The sequence below is a fragment of the Bipolaris victoriae genome (genome assembly GCF_000527765.1).
Source record: "Bipolaris victoriae FI3 unplaced genomic scaffold scaffold_12, whole genome shotgun sequence".
Lineage (NCBI taxonomy): Eukaryota > Fungi > Ascomycota > Dothideomycetes > Pleosporales > Pleosporaceae > Bipolaris > Bipolaris victoriae.
The window spans coordinates 307,362-317,617 of record NW_014575380.1 but is presented as its reverse complement, the minus strand read 5'-3'; the positions used below and the strand labels follow the sequence as shown (position 1 = coordinate 317,617).

The following is a 10,256-nucleotide window of genomic DNA, read 5'->3' as shown; positions in this document are numbered from 1 at the left end:
CTGCATGAAGCTCGGAGCACAGTCGTCGTATCAAGGCCAGCATGGCCCCCGGTCCCAAGCGCCGGCCATGGGTGGCTTTGCAACATTATGTACGTACGTACGTACGCATGTATCTATGTATCCAAGGACCACTGTGTATAGTGTTGATGATATGGCTTGCAAGCACCCAACGCGCCCAGAGCGGGTGTGCTGCCGCAGCTCCGGCGCGGCGGCGGGGTCTTGTTTGTTTGTTTATATGTACGGACGGACATGTCTATCCAGATGCATACTTGCTCTCCCGATAGATATACCAATCCATCCATGGCCATGCTGAGCATCAGTTGGGAAAAAAAACGGGGGTGGCGCTGGCGGGTCAGGGATTGGCACTGCACAGCGCTCCCACTGGCTTGGCCTCATACTGCGCCGGGCCACCACCCATCCATCCAGCAACAGCCTGCAAGTATACCATCTACCCAACTCTCTCTCTCCCCTTTCCACACCCCCCCCTTCCCCTCCTCCTCGCAACTTGGCTTGGCCTGTCCGCGATCGCTGCACGCGACTCAAGGGCACGCTACACACGTCCACCCTGGCACACGCCTTTGCACATTCACCTTGGCCCCCGCCACACTGCATCAGCCCTCTCGTCTGCACTAGCCCTAGCAATGTGAAACGGCGTCGGAAACGGTCCCGACATCTTCCTGGCACAGGCATTTGCCGTATGCACCACATGTGGCCTTGTGGCTGATGCTGTACTTGCTCGACTGCTGCACCCTCTAGCCCATGTGCCACCCTAATTTAACCTTCTTTACGATCGACATCACCTTCGGCCGGTCGCCCTCCCTTTCTGCACCACCACGCGTGCCCTGCTGTCAGATGCCGTGACCCGCGAGTCAGGGCCCAAATGCCCTCGCCTTTTCTCCCGAGCCTATCATACATCCAGGCTAATGGCTAGTTGGGAGTTGTAATACGCCCTGCTCCGGCTGCTCTTGACAAGCCACACGTTCTAGAATCCACACCCTTTTCACACCTCATTCCAAAGTCTGCACATGTCCCTCGTACCTCATCTCTCTTATGTATAGTATCTGTACATGCAGTTTTACTCTGCTGAATTCGCAATATATGTGCATGTTGCACACGCACATACACACGCACGCATGCATCTCCCGTCTTTGAAACTTTGGCAACCTACCTCAAACATCGGAACCTTGCTCTCTTCTGCATCGTCGACGTAACCCACGTTTGTTTCAAAATAGAAATTCTACTTTTTGCTTCTCCGTCCATTCTTCTTTTCGTACCCAACGGCCGTGCATGCTCCACTTGACATGTGTGACGTAGTCACAACCACATCACGTGCATACAGTGTGTAGAGGGCACTGCTGAAGCGCCTGGATTACAAGCTGACGGCCTTGCTCTCACGAAGCCTCACCAATATTTATCATGGTTAGCTTCATTTCCATGCTCTTAGTCAGGCGCATGCATCAGCCACACAGTCAGTCATGTTATCGATACTTGAATGCTTTTTTGCTTTTCTTTTCTTTTTCCAACTCCAAGGTTTCGACGATTCATTCACTGTAGCCTTTCGTTCCTCCAACATGTTGTCATACTGCGACCAGAAATATTGGAAGGGGCTGAGATTCAACTACAGGCCTATGATGCGATCTAGACAGCAAGCCATAGTGCTTTGCATGGTCTGGAACCAAGTTTCACTCCATGACGCGTGACATGCCCTGCAGGGCTGCTAACCAAGGCCAACCACACCTCACCATCACACATGCACTAGTCGGTCCGTATCATCATGCCGACCAACATTGCCCTTGTCGATGTAGCCTCGGCCCACTTACACACCCACACATCTCCATGCCTCTCCGCATCAAAAGACCTGTTCCGCCTTGTTCTTCTTCTCCTTGTCCTCTTCTCCTCATCTTCTTGTCTTAGAATTTCGCAACTACAAAATTCTCTCCAAACGCCTACTTTCTCAAACCAACGCTCTCGCCAACAAATGTAACCACCTTCTCGGCATCAGAAATGCCACCACACAGACTCTCCACCTCAAAGAGCCAGATTAACTTCTTGCCAAAGGCGCCCCAGCGGCGCAGCAGCCTGTCACATGTGCCGCGAAGCTATAGTCTTGCCGCAGCCTTTCGGACAACCAGATCCATCACGCCTCCCAAGGTAGACCACATCCAAGAGGACGAGGAGGAAGAGAAGAAGAAGAAAAAGAAGGAGAAAGAGGGTGCAAGTGTACTGGCATACCTTTCTCTATGGAAGGGTGTGAGGTCGCTTTGGCGAGGTATTGATTGGTATGTTGGACGAATGAGCAGTGGGTGGAGAGGGATGTGAAGTTGTTTGGCAAACGGGGAAGGAGATGTGGATGAATCAAGTATACATCTGAATGTGGACATCAACACCAACGCCTGGCAATAAACATACAAACTAGCTTGGGAAGAAAGAGAGTGCCAATATCTCCCTCCGACAAACGACATGAGAAGAACAAGAAGCAATAAAGAAAGAAGATACTTTTGAATCCCTTACTCTCACACCATCACCATGTGTTACCTCAAGCACCACCACCTCCACCCCCAATAACCCCCACCCTTCTCCTCAGCGGATCCCCCACCTTCGCAACAGGCGTCTGATCCCTTATCGCCTGCGCAGGAATCCGATACATGACCAAATACTCCCCCCAATGCAACCACTCATCCGCACCATCCACCGCCCCTTTCCCCTTGTTCCGATTACCACTACTCCCACTACTATTACTACTCCCACTACTATTACTACTCCCACTACTATTACTACTCCCACTCTCTGCACCACCCTCCCCACCCTCCCTCAACAAATCCGCCGCCCGAAACACCGGACCCCTAGCAAAATGCGCAGGATCAACACTAACAACCCACGTATCCTCCTGGTATCTCTCGCCAAAATACCGTGCTACGGCTTCGGCGTGCGCAGCGTTGTCGTAGACGCTGATGAAGGGCGACGAGATGTTGGTTTGCTGGTTGAGGTGCGCGAGGCCGAAGCGCGAGAGGGCCGAGGTGTAGTTTACGATTGTGGTTTGGTTTTTCGCGCTGAAGCCGGTGGAGAAGGAGTAGCGGGTTTGCGAGGTGCTGCGGTGGACGCGGTAGACGAGGGGTGGGATGGCGGTGGGGGCGGGTGTGGTTGGTGAGGTGGAGAGCGGAGAGGAAGAGGGTGTTGTGATTGAATGAAGGGCTGGTTTGGATTGTCAGTGTTGTTGTGGTGTGGAGAGAAGGGGGGATTTTATGTACCCGCCATGATGACAATCGACTGAAGAGAGTTGGAAGGATGATTAGTTGGTGTATTCTCCTGGTGCTTTATCAAATATAAATTTCCAACCCCCGAAAGATAATAAAATAGGTCAGAACTGCAAGAAAAGATTATGATGACAAGGACTAAGAGCGTTTGCACTGCATGTCTACTCCGATTTACCAATCCTACATCTCATTATAGACCGGTCCAGAGTCACACTTATATTCTGTCTCGCTCCCTCCTCTCCACCTCACTTCTCTTTTCTTGTACAGAAGAGAAGCGGTCAAAAATGCCGTTCAAACGGAACAGGTGCATGCAACGCAGGTCAATACTTCGTTGGCAATGTTGCCTTCCATTTCCCGAACGGAGATGCACATTTGTTTCTTTCTCCAGCTCGAGTTGTTGACTTCCCGAGACTCCAACAAAGGGATGGCCATATTCGCACTATGGGAACATTCTGCAGTGCCGACCAGGCTATCGGGAGTGGCTTGAGCCCGTTGGAAAGGATGGCCCGGTGCCGCGACTAGGCTACTCATTTGGTGCTTGCCCATAGACTAGCTGCATCTGGTACATTTTCCGGTAGGCTTGTATAAACTTGTATACTCTGACCTGTTTTGTTTCATGTCCCCAATGGGTGGATGCCTGGGTAACTGCATGCAGACGGGTAAAATCTCCGCAAGACAGATCGTTTGAAGCATCGGGACAGCAGCCGACTAACGAAAAATGTATCATCTCAAAGATGAAAAGGGCGAGAAACTTGAATATTGTAGAAGAATGAACAAGCGATCGGATAAAGGTATTTTGGACAACAAGCCGCTCAAACTGTCAAGGGAAGTACATGTTCGAAAAACTAGAGATAATATATATCATCATACCTTATGCAGACAAGTAGTTCAGACCCACTACTATGTTGAACTCCAATGATCACACATCTGAACAACGACAAACCCATCTTTACCCCCAAGCTATGTTGAACTATCAAAGCATGCTGCTGCTCTGTCGTTTCGCGGAACCCATAGAGCCGGTACCGTGCTAGCAAACGAGTTGACGCATGCAACAGGGGAAAAGCAAAAGTGGTTCCCCCCAGCATAACCATAGGCTAAGTACCCCTGAATCATAGCAGCGGAGGCTAGTTACCTTCCGAGTAAATTGGTGAATGTACCGCTACGAGACATGTTGTAGAAGCGGGCATTCGTGGCACTATGTTCAGCAATACGGAAGGAAGGCAGCTTGCATGGTAGACCGTAGAATGTGATTGTCAGTATATGCTTACCGCTACCTATTCATTACGACTTTTGAATTGATAGAATATCCCGTAACAATAAATCGTGATTTAAAGCCGTCTTCATACGAGCGATGGAGTAAAGACTACGAGCATGGAAAGGTGGGCTTTTAGCTCCCATCCGCCCCCTAAACCATCTTGGGATTAGCCCACTCCCCCATCACTCTTTCGTCGGAAAAGCCCACGACAACGACGATTGCAAGTCTGCAAACGAGCTTTGTGAACGCCACAACATAACCAGCAACTGTCCGAAACAACACCGAAGCCATCAATTGCTATCACTCTCTAACAAATCTTCAGCGTCCTTCTTTCCTCCGCCCGCCCACCAAAACCAACCAAGAAACCCTCCACCACACGAAACCTCACCCACCACCCATCTTCAAACGCGCCGAAACCCATCCACACTCGCGGTGCGCGTACAGAACCACAAAAAAAAACACCCCCCAAAAACACACCCAAAAAAATGTCATACTTCCGCATAACCCTCATGCGCTCCGGCATCGGCATGCCCGCCAAAACCCAAGGCGTACTCAAAGCCCTCGGCCTCCGCAAGCGCATGACAACCGTCTACCATCCCGTCTCGCAATCAGTCGCGGGCCAGATCATGCGCATAAAAGAGTTGGTCGATGTCAAGGAGGTGGCGGTTCCGATGAGCAAGGAGCAGATGCGTCAGGCGAGACGGCCGGATCCGGGGTATTATGTTGAGATGAGGGCGGGTGAGGCGATGGGGGGTGTATGAGTAGGTTGGAAGAAATGTGTGTATGTGCATATACGGGCGTTTTGTCTTTTTTTTCTGGGGCGGAATCAGAATAGGGGCATAGTTTGGCATGTATTATCATGGAGGGGAGGGGGGTTTTTTCTTCTCTCTCTTCAAGCTTCCGCTTTTTTTTGGCGGGTTTTCTTTATACCCTCTTCTCTTTAGACTGGAATGTCGAATTGCAAGAGTTGCAGATGTAGATTTTTGGTTTCAAATGAGACAATGATTTAAAGTAATCATCTGTATTCACGTTGCTGTAAATCTACTTCAATTGCTATCATATGGTTTTATGTAGAATCATAGCCTTGATATGAGCACGTAAGCAACAGTCGGAGGATCATGACATTCAGGCATATCGACCCAATTTGCCATCTGGATCGGCAGGCTCAGTCGATTCAGACGAGCTTGAGTATGTCCCAAAGAGAGTGGTAACTTTTTTCTTCTCTTCAAGGCGCTGGATACCTTGTGCATGTCACGTCACTAAGCATAAACTCACCTGTACATTAAGTACCAGTGCTAATCAAACACTTACCATCATACATTTAACAAAACTTACAAGATGACCGACTGTCCACTAGTCAAGACCTAGCACCAGCGTATAATGACCTGTATATCAGTATCAAACGCAAAAAAACCACTGGTATCGTACCGTCATCACTTTCGAATAAGAGGAAAAAAACCGCTCTATAACCAATCTTGCATTAATGATCAAGTTTCTAAAAAATACAGCTTTCGAGAGCTACTGACCTTTTGTATGTCTCGAAGCGCAATTTGCGACTCGGGTGAGGTTTATTGCAAGCGGACACCAGCCGTACCCTTCTTCTTGGCTTGGTCGTCAAACGCGTTGCCCAAACCACCGCCTCCGCTTCGACTGGAATCGAGCGAACTCTCGGCCATCTTCTTCTTCTCAGCCGCAATTTTCTCAAGATGCTTCTTCGTCTTGGTGTTACCGCTGCCCTTGCCGTGGAATTGGTGACTGAGCTGCTTGAACGCCTCTTTCTGGTTCATTTGACGACCATGCTCATCGACATACTTGAGCTCGATGTTTGGCGTGTACTCCTTGTTAAAGAGCTCGGCGAGACGACGGCTTTCGACCATGTCTGCGCTGGTGTTGTTCTTGCGGGCCCATTCTTCGCGCTCGCGAGGCGTCATGTTATTCCAACGGGCAGAATTTCGCTCGCGCTCACGAACAATCTTGCGTTGACGTTCAGCTTCCGCCTCGGCCTTAGCCTTGTCGGCCATGAACTTCTGGCGTTCACGGTACAAGGCATTCTTCTCACCAGCGTCAGATTCGGCGACCAGTCCTCGTTGCTTGAGCAGGGCAAGCGTGGCGCCTAGACCTTGATCAACAGTCTTCTCAGCCTCGAGACCTGTTTCGGTAATTTCGGTGGAAAGAGCACGTGAGACGCTGCGATTCCTTGCGTCTTCTGCTTCTGCTGCTTCAGCGTATGATTGGCCCATTTCTACATCGCCATCTTCGTCAGCAACTGGAATGTCGCCCATTGACTTGGTGCCTTCAGAGATGTGGCTTGACTTTCTACGTTTCCGGCGTGCCTCTTCTTCTTCATCACCAGCCGCACCCAAATTTGAAACAAACTCAGTCGTCTCGTCAATGACTAACCCGACATCTCCATCTTCGGTAGATTCAAGGATGTCAGGTTGGGGGGTGGTAGCTTCTTCGCGCAGTTGTCGTGCCAAATCTTCTGGTCGCATCTTCTTGCGCTTTTTGAGGGCTTTTTGACGCTGGGCCGCAAGGTTTGCCTGAAGATCATCATCGTCTATGAAGGATTCGTCGAAAACCTTCTTCTTCTTCTGTTGTGGTGCAGCGGCTTCTCCGCCATCAACTTCCATGTCGTCAGCTGCAGGCTCCGTAGGCATGGCGAGCATTTCGTCCTCATCTTCTACACGCTCCCGCTTGGACTTCTTGCTCTTCTTTTTCTTGGGTTTCTTCATTTTGACCTCCGAAACATCCATGTAATCATTTGCAGGCGCATCTTCTTTGAGTATGTCAAGACTGATGGCAACCTTCTTTGGCTTTGCAGCACCTTCAGCCTCAGCCTGGATAGCCTCGACAGTCCGGCCCTTGCCATCTAGTGTGAAAGCCTTGCTCTTCTTGCCGTCAATTTCCTCATCGTATTGTGCCAAAATCGACTTTTGACCCGACTCGTCTATGTCGTTGGGGTCATAAACACGCTTTCGCTTCTTGGAATCGAGTCGCTCTTGCAGCCGCTCCTTCTCCCTCAGCGCAACCGCCTCGAGCTCATCTTCGTCTTCGGCATCGACTGCAGTGTCCTTGAGCACCAAAATCTGGTCCTCGTCGTCGAACTCGTCTAGCTCGTGTCCAACTTTGACGCCCGCAAGGTCTTTATCGGTGTACTGCATAGCCTCAAGCGCCTGGCGCTCGCGCTCTTCCAGCTCCTTGCGCATTTGTTCTTCCTTGGCGATCCTCTTCTGGCGCTTCTTGCTACTTTTCAACCAAGCCAAGTCATCGTCAACGTCCGCTTCATCCGCCAGTCCCTTGCCTTCGAGTTTGGTAAAGCGCGATGCCCTCTCGCGTTCTTTCTTAATGGCGGCGGCACGCTCCTCGCGCCTGATCTTGGCCAATCTTTCTTCCTCGAGTTTCTTCCAGTTATCAGAAGCAGCGGCCTGACGCGTATCGATGGTGCTTGCAGGCTCTCCGTCCGAGCCGTCGTCATCTTTGGCAGGCTTGAAATCGAGACCGGAGGGCGCTGCGGGCGCTGCGGAAGCACTTCCACCTGGGAGGGCGGGAAGGCCCATGGACAGGCGAATCTTGTTCGCCTCATCGATGGATAGGTCGACCATGGTGGAGGTGGTTGCGGGAGGATGGTCAAATAAGGGAGTCGCGTTACAGAAAAGCAGTATACCCCCGGTCGGATAGGGTCGCAAGCAGGGTACAGAGAAGAAGCAGTGTACCTACTTTTTTTCTTATAAGTAGGCAGCAGCCCGAGGAAGGTGAATGCGTCCTTCTCGATCTACCAGGTAGTGAGAGTCGGGCGTTAGATGGGTGTGGGTAGGCTGCGGGCAACATGGCACCTCCGAAGCAGCAGTTTCGCGCCAAGGCGCTAGCACGGACGGCGCGCCGACGATTTGCCGGATCGCATAAAAAAAGTTCGTCGGCCTCAAGCTTTGTTCTCTCCACCAACGCCCTGTGTCAGAATCTCCCATCCACCGCCCAGAGGGCTTGCTCTCTGCGGCAGTGTGTATCGGTTGTAGATGCTGACAGCTCGTCCATTATGGAGCCATCTTCTTCCCGGTAGATTGTTTCGGACGACAGGAGCGGAGAACAACTTTGGCAGCTTCCGGCAGCCTGAGCTCACCGAAAGGTTTGAGCTCGGTGTATGGTTGTCTGTCAGGCAGACTGATTCCGTCTCCCTTTTGCTAGGCCGTCGGCCATTGATGCTTGGGACTAACCCAGTCGGCTACATATTCTCGTTATGCCGAGTACTGCAGCTTTTGCTTCTGGCGCGACTTTGTGTGAAACTTTGAGCATCGTTCATCTCGATAGCTTCGCCCTTGCGCTCTTTTCACGCGACCTCGATTGCATGTTTACAAACAATGGCGTCATGTGCTATGCAGTTCGTTGCATGATGCAGGACGCGGAATACGGAATGGGACGTAATTTCACGGGTTTGCGACGAGATGCTAAGAGGCTGCTGCTTGCAACTTGAAATGCACGTCTTGGACTCATCCTACGCCTATGTCTTTGAAAATGTACATGTTATACAGTAGTTCAGCTACAGAGCCAATCGAATGCAATACGGACCCTGTGCCAATGCCGTCCATTCACTCCACATGTTTCTCCTTCGTCCAAGATGGCATGTTTCCCCAGTCATGTCGAAACGCCTAGTTTGTTGCCGGTACCTCTCCCCTCGCCAACTTGAGCAGCTCAGCCTCTCTGCGTTCCTTCAATAACCTCTCCCTGACCTGTATCCTGTCTGCTTCACTCCTCTCCTTGAACTCGGCAATCTCCCGCATCTCTGCCAATTCCTGCTCTGTCGGCTTAATCTCCTGCGCACCAGTCTGCGCAACCAGCGCCTCTAAGATCTCACTCTCCATCTGGTCCCTTATGTTGATCGTATATGTAGGCTTCGACGTATCAGGAACGAGAGTATTGCGTGCATTCGGTGTACCAGATGGCGGTGTAGAGTCCGATTGCTGTGCTACAGGTGCGTTGGTAGTACCGGCTGCGGGTTGGGTCTTCGAAGCCGTGTAGATGTGGAGGAGCGCTGGTCCGTCTGCGTCGTTGTGCCGTGAAATTTGAATTGGGACGGATGGGTTTCGGTATTTTATTCGCGGTAGCATCTCACGCCAGAATTTCCTGTTCGCAATCTTAATATGCGGCGTCGCCTTGTCCCAATCGACTGATCCATCGTCTGGGCCGTTTGGAGGATAATTTCGAGCATACCTTGCCCCTCGGTGGCCTCCATAAATCTTCGTGTTGAACTCCATGCTAATCTTGGATACCTCCTTCGGTAATATAAGAGCGCCAGGCCCGCACCTTATCCATAGCAACTGTGAGTAGCACTATCAGCCGTCTGTTGTATTTTTTACGCATTTCAACCTCGCATGTCGGACTGCGGGCGGCGCTTTCGGAGGTGCTCGTGGCAGAAATCAACATACCTTCTGTAATATTCGTCAGCCCTATTCAATGACCAGAAGCCGATTGTAAAAGTAGATTGCTCACCTCGCGCAACTTGCGCATGCGACTTAATATGTGTACCATGGTTGCTGTGCTGTGGTGTTGAACTGCAATTGCGGAGACTCGAGAGATTCTTAGTGCACTTCCCCGTAGCGCGAATGGCCGCATCTTGGCATCTACAGGTGGGACATGGGCAGCCCCTCTCCACCTCGTCCAACACGCGAAATCACATCACCGCTTTCATTTTTGAATACCATCCTCTAGTTTGCGCCATGCATCTTTTCCACAGGCACTTAAGCAATTACAAA

The 10,256-nt window shown here is 51.0% G+C and overlaps 7 protein-coding genes across 7 annotated transcripts; 4 read left to right on the top strand and 3 right to left on the bottom strand.

Annotated features, from left to right (window-relative positions):
- Positions 1-41: 41 nt before the first annotated feature.
- Positions 42-647, top strand: COCVIDRAFT_12943 (hypothetical protein; the record flags this gene model as incomplete). Its single annotated transcript, XM_014704792.1, has 2 exons — positions 42-89; positions 285-647. 2 exons carry the CDS (start codon positions 42-44, stop codon positions 645-647), a joined length of 411 nt encoding a protein of 136 aa, XP_014560278.1.
- Positions 648-2,004: 1,357 nt separating this feature from the next.
- On the top strand, positions 2,005-2,319 carry COCVIDRAFT_89452 (hypothetical protein; the record flags this gene model as incomplete). Its single annotated transcript, XM_014704908.1, has 1 exon — positions 2,005-2,319. One exon carries the CDS (start codon positions 2,005-2,007, stop codon positions 2,317-2,319), a length of 315 nt encoding a protein of 104 aa, XP_014560394.1.
- Positions 2,320-2,554: 235 nt separating this feature from the next.
- Positions 2,555-3,139, bottom strand: COCVIDRAFT_63847 (hypothetical protein; the record flags this gene model as incomplete). The annotated part of the gene is made up of 1 exon (XM_014704907.1): positions 2,555-3,139. A coding segment is annotated over one exon (585 nt), but the record flags the coding sequence as incomplete, so codon positions are not given.
- Positions 3,140-4,994: 1,855 nt separating this feature from the next.
- On the top strand, positions 4,995-5,270 carry COCVIDRAFT_89609 (hypothetical protein; the record flags this gene model as incomplete). The annotated part of the gene is made up of 1 exon (XM_014704906.1): positions 4,995-5,270. The coding sequence occupies one exon, from the start codon at positions 4,995-4,997 to the stop codon at positions 5,268-5,270; it is 276 nt and encodes a 91-aa protein (XP_014560392.1).
- Positions 5,271-6,077: 807 nt separating this feature from the next.
- Positions 6,078-8,111, bottom strand: COCVIDRAFT_89356 (hypothetical protein; the record flags this gene model as incomplete). The annotated part of the gene is made up of 1 exon (XM_014704905.1): positions 6,078-8,111. One exon carries the CDS (start codon positions 8,109-8,111, stop codon positions 6,078-6,080), a length of 2,034 nt encoding a protein of 677 aa, XP_014560391.1.
- A 411-nt stretch (positions 8,112-8,522) lies between these two features.
- COCVIDRAFT_34626 (hypothetical protein) lies at positions 8,523-9,038 on the top strand (the record flags this gene model as incomplete). The annotated part of the gene is made up of 3 exons (XM_014704904.1): positions 8,523-8,694; positions 8,760-8,924; positions 8,959-9,038. The coding sequence occupies 3 exons, from the start codon at positions 8,523-8,525 to the stop codon at positions 9,036-9,038; spliced, it is 417 nt and encodes a 138-aa protein (XP_014560390.1).
- A 114-nt stretch (positions 9,039-9,152) lies between these two features.
- COCVIDRAFT_34625 (hypothetical protein) lies at positions 9,153-10,032 on the bottom strand (the record flags this gene model as incomplete). The annotated part of the gene is made up of 3 exons (XM_014704903.1): positions 9,153-9,627; positions 9,715-9,821; positions 9,994-10,032. 3 exons carry the CDS (start codon positions 10,030-10,032, stop codon positions 9,153-9,155), a joined length of 621 nt encoding a protein of 206 aa, XP_014560389.1.
- Between the last annotated feature and the right edge of the window lie 224 nt (positions 10,033-10,256).